Here is a 23,303-nt window from a genome sequence, read left to right on the forward strand (position 1 = left end):
ACCTAAACCATCTGGTGTCACTCAAACTATCAAACTTTATTTCACATTTCAGTATGAATCTCATCTCCCCTTGGGTACATTCACTGACTGGCAATGACGATATGTGGGCTCAACAAAATTGTCCAACAACGTGTGAGGGGTTTGCAAGTTATAGAACAGTCCTTTTATTGATGACCCAGCATTACGTGGTACTTGATAAGCCTGCCTAGAGATATGCTTAACTGTCTGATGAGACACCACTGTAAACTGCTGCTCAGGAAAAAACAGGCAGAACAAGGTTAGCAGTAGAAAAAAATAGGTATGCACTGTTTTTGACCCAACAGTTACAACCTCAGGAACTTATCCTAAGGAAATAATCACAAAGATTGTAGTGTTTGTAACAGGGGAAAAAAAAACAAAAAACTGCCAACAACATAAATGTTCAATAATAATGATTCTTTAAAAGTTATAGTACATCAATATCACAGAATTCAATTAAATTTTATATATGGAATGGAGAAATTTATTTATTGATACAAAAAAGCAAATGATTTGCTAGATGAAAAAAAGCAGGTAACAAATCACATATGACTATTTTGTTAGAAAAATACTTCAAGAAGTATATTAACACAAAATATTTTTGAGATATCAAAAATTAACAGTGGTTATATTTCAGTGTTGGAATCACAGGTAATATTTTTCTTTTGTGCTTTATTCTACAAATTTAATTTGTTAACCCCAAATGGCAGTGTTTACTCTCTTCTCTCCACTGAAATACGATTTGGTTTTAGTTCTGACTGAAATAAGATGACCTTTTTTTAAAAAAGAAGCCCTTACCTGAATATCAGTCAATTTTTCCAAGATCCGACTTGCAAGTTTAGGACCATTCTCCATAGTTGGGATGTGTACAGTCTATGAAAGAATATCACAGGCATGATAATTGGAGGATATCCATGTATGCAATAAGTAAGACACTCAGCAATTCTACTGTATTAAGACAATCCCACTGAAATAAGGAATGGTACTATGATAACCTGATCACGTATGCCAACCCCTTATGCCAAAGACTCTTTTTCTATTCTGAATTTGAATAAAAACAAAGTAGCCAATGATAGTTTGTTTCTTGCCTACCAACTGATTTTAGGGCACAACTGGTTTATATGTTGGTCTTCAGGCTGATATGAGGAACCAAAGAGCTAGGGATACCTAAAATAGTGGCCAAACATAAAGAATCCTACCTCTTTCAGGATTCTGAGAATCTATAGGATGAATGATTGGCCTCTTTACCTAATTCTTCTGGCAGGGAATGAGAACTCGAAAACCTTTTGCCACAAATTAAAGCAAGTCATTGCAGGGACGTATATGAAAGCAAGTCTATGCCTTCACAAAATAGGCTTCTAAGCCTATGTCTGTTCCAAGTCAAACCTCCACAGTGCTGGACAGCATCATTACACTGGGGGCTGAGAGATTTCCTGCCCCTAATTTACACTTGAGTCATGTCCATTCCTGCCTGGCTGGCTTGCAGGCTTTTGATAGTCTGATTTTAGTAGATAGCCCATGCTGTCATTCTTTTCTTCTTATGCTCTTTAGGATAATAGGGTAATTAGATGTACCTTTAGCTCTGCATGCCCTGTGAGATAAGACCAATATCAAAACATTGAGCTTTATAAACTTATTTCCAGAGGTGAAATGATTGTACTTAAAAAATGTGACTTCATGACAACTTTAGTTCATTTAGGGGCGCCTGGGTGGCGCAGTCGGTTAAGCGTCCGACTTCAGCCAGGTCACGATCTCGCGGTCCGTGAGTTCGAGCCCCGCGTCAGGCTCTGGGCTGATGGCTCAGAGCCTGGAGCCTGTTTCCGATTCTGTGTCTCCCTCTCTCTCTGCCCCTCCCCCCGTTCAATCTCTGTCTCTCTCTGTCCCAAAAATAAATAAACGTTGAAAAAAAAAAAATTTAAAAGTTCATTTAAAAAGGGGACCAATAATGCATTTACCTAGATACTACAATAATGAAACACAAAACAGTAGCTTTATACTCAGTAAAAGTATTGATACATAGTAAAATAATTCTCCCTTGAAACAATCAATCTGTAGATGGAATCATGTTAAAAGCCACTCCTTACAAGCAAGTTCGAAAATCTCAAGTAATGAAGTAGCCACCATTAAAATCAGAAAAGGAAAATAACGGAGGAAAAATAATTATTTTATTTATCTATTTTCAATTTAAAAACCAATCAAGTTTGTATTTAATATGATTAAGTCAAGCCAATTCACATCCTAAGAATAATACCCACATGCCTTTAAGCTATAAAGTTAGACGACGATGTTAAATATCCAAGCTTTGTGATAAAGGGGAAGGCAAAAAAAACAAAAACAAAAAAAAAACCACTACCACCAACAACAAAACTAACAAAGAGTGGAAATATACCACATATAAAATCAGACTAACTCACTGGGAGGAGAACACTTCTTCCAACCAAATGATTGAATTCTTTTTGGAGGATTTTTTGATGTACCAACTTAGCCAAATGAAAATTTTTCATAAAGTGGTTTAAATAGTAATAACAACAACAGAAGCAATAATAATAATAAATGTAGGAGTTAATCATTCAAATGAATTTTCCATAACTGTTTGCCATTACTACTCTAATAGTTTGGGAGTACTTTTGGAAACCAGAAACGGAAATCTAATTACCTGTAGAACCTTCTTAGCAAGCTAAAAGGAAGAAATAAGAATGGACGCTTATTGGCACATCTCCAATCCCTAAATTGACATAAAACAGATGTGATACATTTCCAAGGACAAAACTGACTCCCTCCCCTACTGGAGCTTGCACAAAATTGCTGGAAAGATGAGAGTAAGTAATTTGGTAATACAGGTTCATTGGGACAAACTGCCAAGTTATTAAAGAAAAAAAATCCTTTGCATCTTGGGTCCAACTACCATTTCATTTACACATTTAAAGAATTAAATAAATTATAGGCAAATGCTTGGAAATGACAGGAGGTGAAGAGATTGTCTCTTACCTCACCCTTGTACAGTATATCAGAAACTGGGCAAACAACGCAGGCTGTACCCGAGCCAAACATCTCTCTCACTCGGTTCCCCTCCAGGGCTGTTGTCAAATCACCCATGGTGAGGTACCTCTCTGACACCTTAAATTCACCCTGTTTGGAATATAAAAAATAGAAATATTAACATTTGCAAGGAAAAGGCATGCAAAAAAAGCCCTGGCGTACTTAACCTTTCAACCTGACACTCTGAACTCAAATCATGTGAGAATCATCCTCTGAGGGAAAGCTGAAGAGAGCACCACTACCTTACTGGTAAACATGCTGAGGTGTTAAGCAATCTACTCCAAGGTCACAGCATCGCCAAACGAGATGATCAGAGTAAGACGATCAGAGTATAACGTAACACCATCACTACAAAATACGGGGTATATTTTAATGCATGCCAGCTTTTTTGGCCTTTTATTTGTTGCCATGCCTAAAGTCTCACAAGATAAGGCACTTCCCGTGCTACTTAATGTGTGTTCTATGTTAACAGTGTCTTGAACCCTATTTACCACAAAAGAGAACATATTCTTAGATAATATTAATAATTATTTATTCAGCACCCATTGCATGCCTCCTACTCTCATTTTTAAGGTGGGTATTATCATCCCCATTATATGGATGAAGAAATTAAGGTTCAAAGGGAGGCTAAGCGACATGTCTAAATCCACATAGCTAGTAAACGGCAGAAACTGAATTTGAACTCAGGTGTGATCTGACTGGCTCTAAATTTCCTCCACTCTCTACTAGGTCTTCTATGGAGCAAAAACATAGACTGAGTTTAACTATCTGAACTATTTCATTATTTTAAAACACTGAAAGTATATTTGGACTTTGAGAAATTGCATGGGATATTCCTTTTTTTCCTCAATTCACTGATTCAGTTGTCTTTACAGCAGAAATCCCCTTGCTCCTCTTTAGTATCCTATTGGGTTGAGTTTCATCACAGAATTACTGGCATAACCTCATCAACTCTGCTGAACTATTTCAACATTTTATTTGCTCAAAGATAGGAAATTGGGGGGGGGGGGGAAAGCTGATGCTTTTAAACTATCTGCTTAAATAAATGATCTTTTGAAACTCATTCTTTAATCTGTATTAATTCTCATTCTTTTATGTTAGTGGTTAAGGTTCAAAGTTTGTCTCAAACTTATTAAAAAAATATTTATCCATCCTTTGTTGACCTTAATTTTTTTTAAGAAGAGTATTTTTTAAAACTTACAGATCCACGATAGATAAAAATCAAATTCAGAGCCCTTGGCAAGATTCAAAATATTAGAAGAAGGCATCATGCTGTAAGTATGATTTGGGAGAGTAGGAAAATATGTCTACAACAGAAATATGGCTCTTTGCAAGTTTCAGTTTATCTCAGTCTGGAATTTCAATTATGTTGTTCAAAGGTAAATAAATAAATAAATAAATTCCAGAAAATCAGCCAAGTTAACTGAAAATGAGATGAGCTCTGTGTTCTGGGAAAAAAAAAAAAATCTCTTGTAAATAAACAGAATTGTTTTTCCTCTGCTCACCCTTACTTATCTTTGGACAATTTCCCCTGTCTGGCAAGTAATGGTAACCCCCCACATGCCTCTTGGCATTTATGTCTCACTGTTTTAAAATAGCTTTTAAAATAAATTACAGCTAAGGAGTCAAGGAAAAACTTCCTTCATAATAACTAATTTCATGCTAGCAAATCATTAGTGTGGGAAAGCATTTCCACTTGCAACTTGTCATCAAACCTTCTGTACTTGGTTGATTTTTTTCTTTAATAAAACAAAAATTACTGAGTTTCGAAAATACATCTTTCCAACTGCAAACATATTTAGGACAGGGCAAGCTGTTTGAAATTATACCAACAGTTTGTAAATGTCATGCCCAATGTGCCAGCCAGCATGTGGCAGTTGGGTCTTGTCTACTTCAGGGTTTTGTAGAATTATTTATAGCACATTTCCTTTATTTCCAAAGCTTTTTCCAGAGAAAGTATGGTAGTACTCTCCTAGGTAATATGTGCGTTTCTAAACATTTGTCCTATTAATACTGTTTGACCACAGTATGCTCAAAGTCTTTTCATGTCCCATGGAGACCATTTTAACACATGGGTCAAAAGTTCCATCCAAGAACCTTTGCCAGATAACCAACTCATCCAATATTCATCTTGAGTATGTTATAAATGTCATTTCAATACCAAATGGTTTAACATGCTTGCCTGTGTCACACAGATCAGAAACTCTACTGAAAACAACTACATTTGCTTGAGTGTTTTGACTTTAAAATAAGCATGTATGTGAATTGGGGAGGACAGGGGGCAGGAAGGAGGGAGAAAATAGGCAGCCAAACTAATAAAGTTATGTTAGTAAACATTTATGTCAGTAAAATTCTTTAATTTCTGTGACTAGCATGGTTACACTGGAATAAATAGAGGAAGGGAAGAACTACAAATTATTGGAATGGGAAACAACACACTTAGATTGGAAAAGTTCAGGCCTGGCGAAATGGAAGCACATGAAGTATAAACCAGGTGAGTTGGTAGGAGACACCTGCTACAGAGCTTGTGATTAGCACTAGAATACTGCTTCACTAGGATAACTTGCCAAACTGTTTTCTCTCTGCCCTTCCTATAAACAATACTTCTATATTGGCCTTCTAGAAGAGTTCTTTCCACTCAAGTTAAGATTTAAAGATTAGATAACACTGGATGGAACTAAGCCGGGCTCATTTTGATGACTTTTTGTTTCATGCTTCTAAAGTGGTTCACGTGAAAGGCACCCACCCACTTGCGTGCCAGGTCCAGAATGCTCTGCCTCGTCACTCCTGGAAGAATGATGCCATCTAGCGGAGGAGTTGCCAGTTCTTCTTCTGTCAAGTAGAAATTGGAATATTTTCAAACTTTAACTACATTAGCCTTATATCAACAACCATTTTTTAAAAACTGTTTCTGGCAACTTTGCTAGTAATAAACATGAATATGATGTTACTGTTCTGCCTTGTCTACCTTCCCAAATTGATTCACACTTCAGGTAGATCTTCGTTAAAAAAATAAAAGAAGAAGAGGAAGAAGAAGAGGAGGAGGAAGAGGAGAGGAAGAAGGAGACAAAGAAGAAGAGGAAGAAGAAGGAGAAGGAGAAGAAAGCAGGTCACTCATCTAATCATCTTCAATTTATCCTTAACTAGGAAAAACTGAGATGATGTTCTACTAACAAATACTAAGAGGAAAGTTCTGAAGCTAAATTTACCTTAGAGGATTAACACTGGCTACTAATTAGAATCATGTAGATAGATCTTAGGAACACTGGTCATTACCCAAGCGTGTAAGAATACTGTGGAGGAAAACCCATCCTCAAGAAGTGTGTATGCTTATTTAGGTTGGTCACTGCTTCCAGACTGCCCTTCATAGACAAGTCTATTTATAGTGATTTTCAAACCTGGAGGCATATCCACATCAAATATGGAGATGTTGACTTCACCCTTTGAGATCCAAATGTTAATGGACTCAGGATGGGCTCGAGTATGTATGTGGCTAATAAAGAAAAAAGAAGAGAAAAAGAAATCCAAAACCCAAAACAAAACTCCATGGGTGATTCACAGAGAGCCAAGGTGAGACACCGGTCATCTTTGAGAGTGATCACATGCATTCCTAACCGACATGAGGGCTGGCATGCTGATCTGTCTATAATGGTCTGTGTGATCCGACAACCACACAAGCTCTCCTTACAAAAAATCTCTGGTACTCAACATTCTCTTCTCCTCCCCACGTCTAGATTTAGAATCTAAATCTAGTACGAAACTTAAACCTTAAATCACTTAATAAAGATGTTGAACCTTGTAGCAGATGTGTTACTTATGTGTTTGCAGAGAAATATTCCAGGTATGCTTCAGAGGATCACCAGGTAGCAAAAACTATAGAAATCACACTGGTATCTTTAAGTTCCCCCCAACAATTTTATTTTTTATTTTTATTTTCTTTAAAGATTTTATTTTTAATCTCTACACCCAATGTGGGGCTCGAACCTTCTCAAGAAGGACTTCAGAAGTCACCTCATACAATCCTTATTTTACAGAAAAACAAAAAACAAAAAAACAGAGGCTCTGTAAACATAAATGACTTGCAAGATTGGTAACACTGGGGGACAGTCAGGATCACAACTTAAGTGGCCCAACACTGAGACCACTGTCCTTTCTTTTCGTATACTGTGGTCTGGGTTCACCTGCTCCACTGTGGTTACATCAGACATCCCCAGAAAGCAAGCTGTCTGGAAGACCAAAACTCTATATGCATTCCTGTGTCCCTAAAACTTGGCATTGTGCCTGGCCTAGGGTGGTATGTAATAAGTGTTTCTGAATAAAAAAAATAAATAAATGAATAATCCTCTTTGCTAGGAGACAGCAGTATGATTTTTTTCAAGTTTGTTTCTAAAAATCATCTGCTGAAAACCGCTTTCTGGAAAGAAGAAAATTTGTTCTTGGCAATGTTCTTAGGGCTACTCTTTGTCATGTTTAGAAGTGTTGATCTCAAAATAAACCTGTGCTTTGCAATAGCTAGCTGGCTGGATACATAAGTGTAGGGATTTCTATGTGTGTGTGTGTGTGTGTGTGCACACATATACCCCACACATATAGACAAACATACTTCCAGTGCCTCCAAACTGGACCTTCCCTAAAGCTTGCTGAGCTCTAAGGCTACAGCAAGTTAAATAAAAACAGCGGCCTCGCATGTGCAAGTGTAGTTCTGTGAAAGATACTTAACACCCAAAACTGTAACCACTAGCCTAAGGTCAAGACACAGAACATCTGTTTCTCGGGTTGCCAGACAGAGATGATGACATGACAACATTTGGGTGAGAAATATTCATTTTCCTCTGCAACCACAAACATGCTTACAAGAGCCAGAACTAGCTCCAGATTGCCCAACATGAGGAAAACAGAGCCTACAAACACAACTTGTTTTTGACAAAGAAATCATTTTTAGGAGTTGAAGAATTTAGAAGCAATAACGGCAGGAGTCATCTGTGACATCCCAAAGTCAATTTCTAATAAAAACTGGGAATGTGGGTTTGTATGAGTGCCCAAGCACACACAATTATTATCTACTCAACAAATATACATTATCGAGGTAGGCACTGTGTGCAGTTGGCTTATCTATGCACTATGAATAAAGCAGTGAACAAAACTGATATAATTCCTGTTTACTTTCTAACAGGTAGAGAACAATTATTATGTTAAATAGTATGTTAGACTATGGAGAAAAAAAGGAAAAAAAAAAAAAGAGGGAAGATAATGAGGAATGCTAGGGGTCAGGGGGGAGGGAGTTTGCAATCGATTACGATGCTCGAGGAAAGCCTTAACTGAGAATGGGGTAAGTGGGCAAAGACTTGAAAGCAGTGACAGAGCAAGCCATGCCCACATCCCAGGGAAGAATGTTCCAAAGTCTGTAAATGCCTGATGTCTGAGAAGGCTCATGGGGCCTGAGCAGACTGAGTGACATCAACATTCACTGTCATGATTGTTCTCCCAGACTAACTCTAAACTCAACCACACAACTGGGTCTTATTCTCAGGACAGCTCCAAAGTCCAGTGCGAGATAAAACTGTTTGTCCCAACAGTGAATAGCAAATGTGTATGTTAAATTACTCACCAACACAGTAAAACAGAGAATCGCTGCTGTGTGATCTTAACACCAGGGTTGCTGTTACTAGAGCCAAAACCACATGCGTTATAGGCCAACTGCCACAGATAGTTATTGTGCACAGCACTGTGCTGTGAACACAGATTATCTATTTTATATACCTTTCTGCAGCAGCCATCATGTCCCAAAGGGGCAGTGAGTGTGGGGGCTCATAGAAAGAAGGTAGGTTTTTACTAAAAGAGTTCTACTCATACCTCCAATAGGCAAAGTTTGTGAAAATCAGTATTTTGTTGATTTTCAACTCATTATTCTTTGTATTTTCCTAAAGCCACATGGTGAAGTTAGAGTAGAGTTCTTTCAACGTCTTCTTTTGTTTGTAGCCTAAAGGTTATTCCTTACATTCTACTAACTTCTCTCATGGTACTGTCCAAACATTTATTCCATCTCTTGTCCCCTTACTTCAAATTTTATTTGATATGTTAGGTGAACACCCTCAAGATGGACTAAAGCTATCTCAGGCAACCATAATGTGAATAGCAACTCTTAAGGTCTTGTATATTTTGTAAGAGTCAGAAGACAAATTCACTCATTTCCGTTCTGACCTTTAAAAGCCATGGCGGAAATGGCTCATGATTATTGTTTGGATAAGAAGTAATTTTTCACCAGGACAAGTTTCTTGTGTTCTTGGTTAAATCATGGAGTTCTGATTCAAACTGTACTTAAATCTTGACATCTCCCATCCATAAATAATGATGGTACCACTTCTGTATGATGTAACTGTTTTTGTTTAGGGTTGTGTGGTTTTCTTTTGGGGGTGGGGGGGGCAAGGGCGTTGGAGTGGGCAGGCGGTGCAAAGAATGAGTTGAATCAACCTATTATCTCCTAAATACAGAGTGCAACATTGACTGTCATCTTTCAAGCATAGCTTTTGAGGTAGGTCATAGGCAATGACTCAGATTTGGAAATCACGAATATTCCAGTATAAATTTTATTTTTAAATAGTGCCAAGTATAAACAACAGGAATGGAAGAATCAGCATGACCTGTATCTGGCTTTTCAGATGCCAAGGATTACCAATGGTCAAGCCCAGGACAAGGTGTACTCACCATACCTTCTATTTATTCTACCTCTGACTGGAATATAAGGCTCATCTTACTAGTTTCTACAACTAATGCTCAAATTAGTGCATAGCTCTGAAGTCAGCCACATGTGAATCACCATTTTCCAACATTAGTAGCCAAAAAACAAAAGAGCAAGAGAAGTTACTGTAGCTACCTCAAAATAAAAATTTTACTTAAAATTTTAATTGAAATGCACACTCAGACTTTATAAGTGTTTGGGAACTTTTTCTAGTCTCTATACTCAGTACTGTGAAATGAACAGCATAAGAACATAAACAAGCCTAAAAAGATAGTTAAAATTTTTTGTGACTATTAAAATTCTAATGGAAATAAATGCCTTTATCTGTATTTTTCCCCATGATTGGCCATTTAATCCAATACCATCGACATTGCCAATGCTTCACTAAACCTCTATGGTTTCTGCCAACTAATTAAAAAAAAAAATAGAAAAGAAAGATAATGAGCATTTAGGATATTTTAGGTAATATAGAAATAACTGGTTTTTATAGTAGATACCTATTAACAGTCTTGAATGAACCAGAATCTAAGTACAATCCTAAAAGGGACGAATTTGTCCATAAAAATAGTGTGTTTTAATCAAATTGAGCTCCAGAGTAAATCTGGAAGGCTCCTGATATATTATCAAAATATGTAGAAAGGGCATCAGTTGTTAAAAGACTTCTAGCAATAGAATACACTAAATCTCATATCAGTAGAATCAGTAGACGATGCTTGTTATTACATTTTATACATATAGTATATGGTGAATTGATCTGAGACCTATCTCCAAATGCAGGGGATTTCAGATAGAAAAGCTATTAAGAAGATGGCAGAGGGGATAAGGCTATGAATCTTCAAATCATGGGGATTTAAATTCCTTAAGTTGGCATCTCAATGATAAGCACATCTAGAGCCAAAAACCGAAACCAAAACCTTTATAAATTCTGTAAATTTAAACTCATTTCTACTTGAACAACAAAGCACAGTGGTCCTTAGCCTTTGGACTTGTGCTACTTATTCCTTGTTCCAAGGTCCTAGTTCTTTTCCTTCCAGCCCTATTGAAAATGACTGACAAAGAACAAAGAGCTGAAATCTGAGTGAATTACCTCCATCTTCATTTATCCAGTAAAGAAAAAGATTCATGGTTCCAACTTCAGTTATCTGATTATCCTCTCCATACAGCCACAGAACCTGCTGACAGCTGTTTTCCACTGCTTCACATTGGGCAAAAAGGGATGAGCCATAATTCCTTTTAAGACAGAGAAAATACATTGATTATGAATATACCACTCCCTCAACTTTGGTACCAATCTGCATGTGCATGTGATCAATGCACATCTCCTTTATGTGCGCGCACACACACACACACACACACACACACACGTATGTATGCACATATATTCTCTAGTTAACTGCCTAACGTTAAAGGAAACTCATTAGAGAAGCTAAATGATCTAATTGCACTCATTTGACAAAGAACACAGCAAAATACAAACTTGAAAAGTAGAGATAATGAAAAGAGGTAAATAGCTAAGTTAATGATAACAGTTAAAAGTATTTTTCACGTTCCAAGCAATTGTCCATGAATTATTTCATTTAAATCTCATACCAGTACTATGAGTTAGCCAAACTTGTATCAAATAACATTAAGTAGTAGAGCACCAAGCTGTGCTCTTAGTTGAGACCTTTCAATGTACCCAAGGAATAGCTAATGCCCAATGCCTAAATTCTCCAAAGGGTGGAACAAAATGTTAAAAACCCTGATTTTAGCCAAAAGTATTCCAAAAGCCCATTTTTCTCACCCTGCACTATTTATTCAAAATCAAAGGAAGACAGTACATCTTCCTAGGATAGCAGTTTAGTTTAGTATTTTAAATGTATTATCTTTTGGGCGCCTGGGTGGCTCAGTCGGTTAAACGGCCGACCTCGGCTCAGGTCATGATCTCACGGTCCGTGAGTTCGAGCCCCGCGTCGGGCTCTGTGCTGACAGCTCAGAGCCTGGAGCCTGTTTCAGATTCTGTGTCTCCCTCTCTCTGACCCTCCCCCATTCATGCTTTGTCTCTCTCTGTCTCAAAAATAAATAAACGTTAAAAAAATAATAATAATAAAATAAATAAATGTATTATCTTTTATTAAACTTAAATGAGAAAATTATGGAGTATATTACAAAATATGGATGAATGTTTTCGATAAAACATAAGAGTCCTCAAATAAATGTGATGTTTGCTTGCCTCCCTAAGCCCCTGGTTGTTTAATTCACTTTCCTGGGCTTTCACAGGACATTAGCAAACAAGTTGGGAAAGCACTACCATATGACAAGCAGGGCTTGGAAATAAACCCTAAACCCATCCTTCGATTATGCTGCTCCCATACAAACAAGCAGAAACAACCAAACATACAACAATAACTACTACAAAGCATGAATGTCATCTTCCACAAAATACCCACCTAGGCCTTTTAAATTATCTCTTTTATATCTGGTCAAGACCAAAATGTCTAATTAGAAGTATAAGTTAGGGGCGCCTGGGTAGCTCAGTTGGTTAGGTGTCTGACTTTGGCTCAGGTCATGATCTCACGGTTTGTGAGTTTGAGCCCTGCACAGGCTCTGTGCTGACAGCTCAGAGCCTGGAGCCTGCTTCAGATTTTGTGTCTCCCTCTCTCTCTGCCCCTCCCCCACTCATGCTCTGTCTCTCTCTCTCAAAAATAAATAAACATTAAAAAAAAAGAAGTATAATTTAAACACAAGAACCATATTCATGGCGGCTATCTGCCATTTTCAACTACACGGCTTGCCTTCCCATTAATATTCTCTTTGGCCCTTCCTTTGGAGCCAAGTCATTCTGCTTGGGGTGACAGTCACAATACCTCGCCCTGCACAACTGAATTAATGGATGGACATGTAACCAGGCTGCTCACATAAGCCCTTCTTATTCACTCATTCCTATTAATGCAGGCACTGGACTGAGCCAGCCAGGCACACCTTGAGTTGGTTTTCTCACTTGCAACTCAAAGAGTATTGACTAATAACTAAAACATCCTAGAGAAACGATGAAAAATGGGCATTATGCTATATAGGTATAGCAACCTGAGTCATGAGGTTTACTCACATCAAAGTAATACAAGATTCATTAAAAGACCTTCAAAATGCAGATAATAAAATGTAAATTTATTGGTGCACCTGGAGATGATACCACACTTATACATAGGAGGATTTTATTTCATGAGCATAAAATTTAGGCCACCCATATTCAGAATTAGTGGTAAATAAGCAATAAGTGGAGTTAAAATTATGAATACGTTTTAATAACAACAAACAAGGCTTCAGAGGGGAGTCCAATAGAAAGAGCACAGGTTTGGGGCCAGGAGGTCTATATACAGCTCTTGTACTTCTACTATTTGGCTATGTGTGAACTTAAGCAAGTCAGTTGAAATTTTTGCCTTAACAAATTCTTCTGGCAAGTGCAAATACTTTCTTTGTATACTGCATAGAGTTATGCAGAACAAAATGAAACAGTAACAATAAAAGCTAGGAAACAGTTTATGTGAGCCTCTTATATCCTAATGAAATTAAGTTTTTTTTAAAAAAAATGACTTCTATTTTAATTGACTTCTCTCTAGTTCATAGACACAACCAGTGAGATTTTCCAAATCTAAAAATAATTGATTTCTCTCATAAAATGTTCTTTATTAACATTAACAGAATTTTCACAGCATGAATAACTAGCCTTTCCAAGAACCTTCTAAACACACACACACACACACACACACACACACACACACACACACACTTTTGAGGGTGTTGGTTGAACTAAAACCATGATTCTTTGGCATCATGAAGCTACTTGGGCAAGAAAGAGAATTTAAAAACCTCAAGTGTTTCAGTATACTGAAAGAAAAAGGGGGTTTTACTTGTTTGGTGCTTATTTGATTGACTGATTGACTGATTACTATATTATATAGGTAGTGTTTTTCCCCACATGAGTTTTTCCTCAAAATTCTCCCTCAGGTGTAAACTGTATTATTAATAGCCACGGGTCATGAATACTTTGATAATATATTTGGGTTCCCTCTCATGTGCTGCCAATATTCAGAAAAGAAACACATGTCTTTGGAAAAAGAGAAAAATGAAAAAGTTGGAAAACTGTCTACACAGAAAATTTTTAATTATAAGTGGAATAAATATCTAGGAGAAGAGATATTAAATATATCTCTCCAAAAGAGTAAATTCTTTTGTGTGAAATCCAACAGATTGCTCTTAAGACAGGGTCCAGGAGGGGCGCCTGGGTGGCTCAGTCGGTTAAGCGGCCGACTTCAGCTCAGGTCATGATCTCGAGGTCCGTGAGTTCGAGCCCCGCGTCAGGCTCTGTGCTGACAGCTCAGAGCCTGGAGCCTGTTTCAGATTCTGTGTCTCCCTCTCTCTGACCCTCCTCCGTTCATGCTGTCTCTGTCTCAAAAATAAATAAACGTTAAAAAAAAAAAAAAAAAAAAAAAAAAGACAGGGTCCAGGAGATGAAACAAGAAAGCAAGCTTCAGAATATCAACTATTGTCTATTGACAGGATGCTTAGTACCTGCCAGGCAGGGAACTAGGTACTTAAGCCCATTGTTTCACTGAATCATCTTACAACACTATACTCAGAAGTATAATCTTCTGAGGACTTAGAGGAAGAGGGTACTTAATTATGTAAGATCACACAGATTACAAGCGTATGACTCCCATATCTCTGACTACCAAGCCCACGTTGTTAACTGCCAGGTTATAACACATTAATTGGGAGCTTTCTATAGGTTGACCACATGGTAGTAGGCACTTTATATTATCCCAAGTAATTCTCACAGGTAAGGTGGGTATCACTGGCCTAACTTTATAAATGAGGAAAGTGAAGCTTAAAGCAGTTAAGTAATATCCCAAGGCAGTTAGGTTAAGCCAGGTCTATCTGACTTCAAAGCTTGTAGTTAAGTGCCAAATGAGAGTACAAGGCAACAAAAAAGAAAAAGGAAAAATTAAGATAGAGTAGAAAGAAGGCAGCAGGCCCCATTCTTTCCAGATTAAGAAACTAAGAAATTGGGAATAAGACATTCCTATGATGGAGGACCTTCTTCTAGCTCAGTGCTTCTCAACTTTGGCTACACATTAATATATTCTGATTCGAGGCTACAGAGGAGACCAAACAAACAAGAATCTCTAGTCGGGGGACCCAGAGAGTAGTAGTTGGTACAGCTGATTTCCACACTAACCACAGGTGAGCAGTGTGCTACAACTCTCCCGCAACTGTGTGCCATTGTATTACTTCCCTCACTTATGTATATTTACATATAAAATAATATTACTATCGCTGGTGGCTTCAAAACAGGTGGAGTAATCTTAGAAGTTAAAAAATCCTTCTCTCTTTTCCTCAGATTCACTTAGGAAGCAGAAAGTTCTTCAGCTTAGGAGAATCCACAGCTATTTAATAAATTCCAGTTAACTATAGAGGTCCTAAAAATCTTGGAAGGTAATTATTGAATTGGCTTAGAGAAGAAGCAATAACATATAAATCTAAGGCTGCTGCCAAATGTCTCTGCCAACCAAATAGGTTAATACTAAATGCAAAATCCTGTGTTTTCCTTGCACTTCTCTGGGTGGAGAGCATAGGAGCTTTAGAACCTCTTGGAAACAATAGACAGATGTAAGTTACTGCCTCCCACTTGCCATTTCTCTTTTATTATTATTTTTATAATATTTATTTATTTTTGACAGAGAGAGAGAGAGAGAGAGAGAGAGAGAGAGAATTTTTTTTTTTGTAGGAAAGAAAAAAACGGGCACCTGGGTGGCTCAGTCAGTTAAGCATCCAACTTGATTTTCGCTCAGTTTATGACCCCAGGTTCATGGGATCAAGCCCTGAGTCGGACTCTGCCTGGGTGTGGAGCTTGCTTAGGATTCTCTCTCTCCCTGTGCTCTGCCCCGCTCATGCTCTCTCTTAAAAATAAAAATACAGAAAGACTATAGAGGGTTCAAAGCCAGCTGTCAACACCTCTCTCACATCCCAGCAGCATGTCACTGAACGCTCCCAGGGCTGCCAGAATCTACATGTTTTCCCACAGCCCAGAAGTTGCCACCGAGTCGCCTCCCAGGACTGCTGCTGCCTGTGTCTGTGATACACATCAGCACTTGACGCACACAAAGGAAGAGCCCACACTGGTTAATCCGGCTATTCTTGTTCACCCAGAGGGGCATTGTCATGTCACGGCCAAGTCCACCCCTGAAATTGTCTAACACTTTTTAAATGCTCTTTTATTTCCAGCCAGCTACATATGGCCAATGAGACCGGCCTGACAGAGCCAAAGCAGGGCTGTCCCTCGGCCAGCTGGCAGCAGGTAGGGCTACAATCTGTGGCAATGAAGACAGCACTTGAGTGAAGCGGGCACCTTCCCCAGACAGGACTCCTTGGAGCCAACTGAGAGCCTCTGCCCCAGCACCAGATGCTCTTTAAGGCCACCTGTCCGCCTGCAGCCAGAGACACAGCCTCCAGGGACAGTTCATTCAGAGCATGCATGCTGTTCCTGCTCTAGTCCCTTCTTCCAGTTCTTGCCTTTGGTTCTCCCTTACAAAGGGTCACAGGTTTATCCTTTAAACTAGCGCAATTCAATACTGGAGAGTAAACACAAAGCAAAAAAGAGCATTTCAACTTGAATATTAATATATGTACTTGGATTGATGTGGGATGAAAATAACTCAGTGGTAGTGAAGGGCTCTTTCCTTTAGATAGAGACACAGATTTACTTACCCTCCCATTTTGCAGTCCCCAGTCCCACCTTTCCAGGCTCTGACATACTTCGGATTGGCCCACAGGGACACAGGCTTAAAGGTTCCACTTGAAAAATAAGGTCCCACTGGGCTCAAGATTACAAAGAGCAGGGCTTTGGTAGGCTTCTTGACTCCAAGGGAAGGCTAAAATAAAATAAAAGTACACATGACTGTTAATTTAAATGTAGACAACAGTCGTAAAGTCTAGAATAGATCTGTAACTACCTCCCAGAGGGGCTGTCTAGGCACAGGCGCTGTTCCTTCTAAAGTTGAGTTACACAAAGCCAGATGGTCTTTTAAGAAGAAAACACAAAGAATGGAGTGCTGAAGTTTCATGTTGCTTTGCCTTCTGAGTCAGGATTTTCGGGAAAAAAGCCAATTTGTCAACTTTTTTTTTTTTTTTTTTTTGTGCGTGAGTAGGGTTTTAAGAGGAGAGGTACCTTTTTGACAACTAGCTATATAACACCTTGCAATGTTGCACTGATTGGGAAATGAAAAAGGGAAGAACCCAGACATGACTTTAGTCTGTGGAGAAGAAATGTAATATTTGCTTTTTTAGTTTCCCCTTCTATGTTCACTGACTACTGCTACTTCAGGACATGCCAGGGCCTCCAGCAGGTGGCGGGCACAGGTGAGTGTGCCATTTCCACAACTGTCACAGGAAGCAGACAGCAAGAGTGTAGCCTCCTTAGAGACAAAGATACCAGAGGAGATAAATATCCCCCTAAAAGCCAGAGAATGAAGGATTCAGGAATTTATAACGTGAATGACAAAGATAGAAAATGGTCTTTCCCACAAACACTGGAAAATCATAAGCCAGCAATGCAAAACCATATAAATATCTCCAGCATAAAACAGTTTTCATCAGTAATTACTGTCAGTTGTTTACTAAGGAGGAAAACTGAAAGACTGAAAGCCTTAAGGGCTATGTATTATAAAGGCAAAAAAAAAAAAAAGAAGGCTACTGGGCTATTCTATGCAATTCAAGACCACTGGAAATAAGAAAACAAGTCCAGGATTATTACAGTCTTGGGATATAAAACACTTGTGTCCAGTCTTCACTAGAGTCTGGTCTGACTAGACGGTGGTAAGAGTCTGTCATGGACAGAATAAGAAGAGACTCAATTCCAGCTGATTTTGTGGCTTTTGTTTTGATGAACTAGCTAAAAGTGGATTTGGGGTTATTTTCTTCTGAATTTCATTACATCTCCCTTCTATTACCTACTGGCCCAAGGCCCCTCACTCACTACTGATGGCCAGGTCATCAAAAATCAGGTAGGTAAAGGGGCGCCTGGGTGGCTCAGTTGGTTGAGCATTCAACTTTGGCTCAGGTCATGATCTCGTGGTCTGTGAGTTCGAGCCCCGCATCGGGCTCTGTGCTGACAGCTCAGAGCCTGGAGCCTGCTTCGGATTCTGTGTCTCCCTCTCTCTCTGCCCCTCCCCTGCTCATGCTCTGTCTCTCTCTGTCTCAGAAATAAATAAAACGTTAAAAAAAAAAATTTAAAAGAATCAGGTAGGTAAAATATTCACAGACATTAAAGAAATGTGTCTCTATATGTGCACACTGATGCCATCTAAAAGGCATGCAACCCTCAGAAAACGGAAACATGATTCCATTTGCACTCCATGTGAACATGAGACCAAGAAAGGCTTGGATGACCAGAGTCAGCAAGCAACAACAGGTTTTGGTGTTTTACCTGTCTGAATTTGTTCTTAGTTGGGGCTGAAGAGGACTCACCTACCAATAAAGAGTGAAGAGCCTTGAAACTTCATTTGCCTTTTTTATTTCAATGTTTGGGACAGAAAACTTCAGAATAATAATACAAACCTGCCTTTCTTCTCAGCTTTGATAAAAACTATCTTATCTCCACACTTTTATTTACCTATCAGTTAAGGAAATGCAATGATATTTTCATCTCAGAGGAACTGTGAAGATTAATATATATATTTTTTTAAATTTTATGAACCCTCGTATTGAGTAATGAAGAGAAGCTCCCCAACAGAACTTAGAAATACAATCTGCAGGACACATCTTCAGTCATTTATCTATCTTCTACGTTTCTGAATGAAATGGCTTATTTGTGGGCAAACAGATAAGCATTTTATTAGAGAACACATAAATGTCTGGGCTTTTTTCACTCTAAACTCATGTATTTTTCGCAACCTGCGTTATACTAAAAGCAATAACTCATCATCACGAAAATACTGGTGTGAGTTAATTTTCATCTTCCTCATTTCCTTCCCCTGACTTGAAATGATGGGTAAACTTGCATTTATTCCACTAGGTGGTGGTATAGAGAGCACAGATGGAAATGGAATAATCCTACGCGTTAAATCTATTTCTGGAAAAAAAAAAATCAATAAACCTTTAAGGAACACTTTTATTCTTAGCAAGCAGGTAAATTATAGACTAGAATTTTCCAATGTTGAGAAAATGTGGTTATGTGTACTAACATTTTATTTTCTGAAATTTAAGCAAAGTCAATTCATGTTTTTTACAAGTACTTCAAGTACTAGTGTTGAGCACAGCTTAGTCACCTTCATCCTTAAATGATTACTTATATTGATCGCCTTCTCATGAAAAGAACTCTGCGACTTTACTGCAAATGGTCACACTGCTTCAAGAGTGAAAATAAATAAAAGTTAACTGCATCAGGAAGGGAGCTTTGGGACTGGGTTTGCTTCTACCCTCAGGAACCTTTATTTGTTTTCTCTGAATTCTCCCTTCTATCCTGGAAAGCAATTTAAATTCTGTGCTACTGCTGCAATTAAGAGTCAGTTCTTTTATAATATTAATTAAATGGCAGTAAACACACTTCTATGATGACAAGGTCAGTCTTCTATTCAAATAAAGCAAAAACCACACAAATAAAGAGAAGTTATGAAAGACCACATCTGATAAGTAATGTAAATCAGTTTCATTAAGTTTCATTTCCTTATGAACATTGTTGGGTTTTTTAAATTCTTTTTGCTAGTTTCCTGGATTATTTCAATATATTAGGAATTGAAGATGGCTTAAAAAAAAAAAAAAGGCCAGGGGAAATGGAGAATATAAAATCTCATAGAGGTAAAGTATGTAACTTCTCAAGGGACCACACTGACTTAGGTTGACATTCTGATGTATACCAAAAATACTCATCTTACTTTATATTGTACCTCACAGATAAACACATAAAGGTATTCAATGCATGTAAATTTTGCACAAAATAACAAGACACTTGGGTGTGATGGAAAATAAAGTGACATGTTCCAGTGAAAATTACCACTTCTGAGTCAGTCAGAAAATTAGTGCATAAAAAGACAGGATTTCAGAGGTTATGTGAACGATGGCAGGAAGTGCTTTGAGAGCTGAGAAAGGTACTATTAGTCCTTGTGGCGTGGAAGGCAGAGAAGCACAGTAGCAGTGTGGAAACTTCAGAAAAATCGTTGTTGTTGTTGTTTTAACATTCATTTATTTTTGAGAGATAGATCATGGGTGGGATAGGGGTAGGGAGAGGCAGACATAGAATCTGAAGCAGGCTCCAGGCTCTGAGCTGTGAGCACAGAGCCTGCAGGGCTCAAACCCACGAAGTGTGAGATCATGACCTGAGCTGAAGTTGGATGCTTAACTGACTGAGCCACCCAGGCACCCTGAAAAATTCTGGTTAAGCAAGACAAATACGGGACAGAAGAAATAAGATAATTGGGAATAACAGGGACATTTTTCAAACAGAGTGGCATGACTTTTTTAATCCCCAAAGGATCCTAATTTATTTTAGAGGGGAAAATGGTAAAGAATAGTGGATTGAGGGGCTCTATAAGAGATACGGAGAGGGCCACTGGTTCATGCAAAGCTTTGAGCACGTGAGTCACAAATTCATGACCTTTTGGCAGGAAAAACTAGTTGGTCTAGTGAAAGATTAAAAAAAAAAAAAAAACCTCAGTAATTACACAGTTTTCGGTTTCTAAGACATTTTACAGGTTTTACCTTATATGATCAAACAGTCCTAAAAGTTAAGGGTTATAATTCCTGATTTTTACATAGGCTCCAAACAAATGATTTGCCCAAGGTCAGTTATTAAGCTCTAGATCTTCTGCTCTTAGTCCAGAGCTCTTTTTGTAGTGTTGAAACTTAAAACAATAAGTGAAGGACCCAAGATTTCTTACCCTAGAGAGGGTTCCAACCGGGGCCTCACTTCCTTTCACCTCAGCCTTCAGCAGGGCCCTCACACTCTAGGCACCCCATGCTCAAACCACACTGGCCCCTTTCAGTTCCTCACTTTTCTGCCTCCACATGGTTTCCTGAACTATTCCACCTACCCAGAATGCTCTCTGCTCCCCTGTTATGGACTGAAATGTGTCTGCCCCCAACACTTATATGTTGGAAGCCCTAACCCTCAATGTGACTACTTTTTGAGTTAAAGTTTTTAAGGAGGTAATTAAGGTCAAATGAGGTCAAAAGATTAGGACCTAATCCAACAGAACTAGTGCCCTTATGAGACGAAGAGACATTAGAGCATGAGCTCTCCACTCCCTCCGCACACACAGAAGGCTCTGGGAGGACACAGTGAAGTGGACATCTATGGGGAGACCTTACCAGAAACCAACCCTGCTGGCACTTTGATCTTGAACTTCCAGCCTCCAAAACTGTGAGGAAATAAATTCTGGTATTTGAGATGCCTAGTCTGTGGGATTCTGATATGGCGGCCACAGCAGACTAAGACATGCCCTCTCTTTCTGAAGTAATATAAATCCTTCAATCTCAATTTTTACTGTGATTTCAGAAAATGAGCCCTCTTCACAAGGCTAGGTGCTTGTGTTACATGCTATTACAGCACCGTGTACTTCTGTACATTTAGATAAAATGTCCATCACACCTTCTTACAAATGCTTCTTTAATTCCCTACCTCTTACAAATCTGTACACCCCATGAAGACCATCTTTGTCCCCTACACAGAGCATTGTACATTGTTATACCAGGTTCACTACATTTTTGTTCAACGACTCTCCATCTTAATAAGATGTTGTTTATAGAAAGGGGTTGTGAAAACAACCTAGGGGACTTATTTGCCATATTTGAATTATTTTGATTAAAAAAAATATCTAATGCTAATCCTTGTATGTTGCGCTGACATCACAGAGAAAATGTTCCTTTGCCCCCTGATTTCCTTTAGTGCTGGCCTCTAAACTAACAGAATTTATATGTAGACATTCAAAAATACCATGGGAAGAAGCTAAAGTCCAGAATTTTTCTGAGGCTTGCTCTAAAATGGGTAGAGGATATCAGTCCTGGTCAAATAGAAAGACAGTATATATTGAACACTTGACAAAAAGAAGGTTAGCACTTCATTCTTTTTTTAGTTTTTAAATAAGAATGATCTTCAACTTTGGGGTGCCTGGGCGGCTCAGTCAGTTGAGCGTTGGACTTCAGCTCAGGTCATGATCTCATGGTCTGTGAGTTCGAGCCCCGCGTCGGGCTCTGTGCTGACAGCTCAGAGCCTGGAACCTGCTTTGGATTCTGTGTCTCCCTCTCTCTCTGCCCCTCCCCTGCTTGTGCTCTGTCTCTCTCTCTCTCAAAAATAAACATTAAAAAAAAAAAAAAACTTAAACTTTAAAAACACACAGTTTAAAAAAAAAACCTAAAGATAAGGAGAAAACAACCAAAAGAACACCTACCTGTCATGTCTAAAGTTAAACGCAATGATAGTTCCTGCTCACAGGGTTGGTGTAAGAATTAGATAACCTGTGGAAAGCACCATAACCTCATCTTGTTCAAGCATCCAACAAGTAGCGATTGTTATTGCTTTTATAAATAATCATTTATAACTGGTAAATAAATTCAATATGTACCAACATGCAGGGCATGAAGGTGACATTAAGATGACTGTAGATGGGACCATGGAACTACATTCAATGCTCAATGTTGGAATTGTGGTGGATGAACACTTAGGAAAAAGGATCATTATACCCATATCTTGGGGAATACAGCTTGGTTATATTCAAAATCAATCCTAAAGAGAAATTTCAGCATGGATTATTAAACAAATGGTCCAGAAAATTCAATAGAGAAGTACCCAGGAGGAGCCAGAATGAGTCACTCTTTAGAAAAACCACGCTTCATTTCCCTTTGTGAAATGACTTGATGGGGGGTGCGGGGGTGGGGGGGAGAGGGTTGTCAAACTTCAGGCTGCTTCCTGTTTTCTAAAAAATTTTATTGGAATACATGCATTCATGCATTTATGTGTTGCCTACTGAAGTTTTTGTGCTACAAAGATAGAGACAAGAAGCTATCTGGCTTCACAGGGAAAGTTTGCTGGCCCCTTCTCCAGAGGACAGGAAAATGTTACACATACATTTTCCTTGTACCAAGAATGGCCTCAAAACCAAGGTCTCCTCACTGACCTAGCCTCAAGCGCTCAGACTTTGACTTTGTGATTCCATCCAATTTGGTTCTATTGTCTGGGCCAAGCACACAATGGGCCCGGAATAGAGAGACAGTTTAGACCAACACAGGGAGTTGACAACTACCCTGAGATGCTCCCCAAATAGGCAAGTCCCAACCCAGCTGACCAAATGAGAAAGAGGATCCTGAGTGGGCTGGTGCACGGGAAAGGATGTTACACTGAAGGGAGCCCCAAGAATGGACTATTGGATATGGCAAATGGAGGTCCTTGGTGATCTTGACAAGCATATTTCAGTGGGGGTTCGGGGGGCTGAAAGGCTGAATGTCATGGATTCGAGAGAGAACAAGGGGAGAGGAG

At 38.7% G+C, this 23,303-nt stretch overlaps 1 protein-coding gene across 3 annotated transcripts in view; it reads right to left on the reverse strand.

Annotated features, from left to right (window-relative positions):
- The window catches only part of BCAT1 (branched chain amino acid transaminase 1), a 107,151-nt gene that overhangs the window by 15,864 nt on the left and 67,984 nt on the right, over positions 1-23,303 (reverse strand). For all 3 annotated transcript variants that reach the window (XM_019834701.3, XM_006933567.4, XM_006933568.5), the window contains exons 6-10: positions 16,544-16,707; positions 10,884-11,026; positions 5,804-5,889; positions 3,007-3,147; positions 817-891 (exon numbers count right to left, since the gene is read on the reverse strand). In XM_019834701.3, the coding sequence (XP_019690260.1) occupies positions 817-891; positions 3,007-3,147; positions 5,804-5,889; positions 10,884-11,026; positions 16,544-16,707 (609 nt within the window). The remainder of the gene's footprint in view (positions 1-816; positions 892-3,006; positions 3,148-5,803; positions 5,890-10,883; positions 11,027-16,543; positions 16,708-23,303) is intronic.

Source organism: Felis catus, chromosome B4, assembly GCF_018350175.1.
Source record: "Felis catus isolate Fca126 chromosome B4, F.catus_Fca126_mat1.0, whole genome shotgun sequence".
NCBI classification, from domain to species: Eukaryota; Metazoa; Chordata; class Mammalia; order Carnivora; family Felidae; genus Felis; species Felis catus.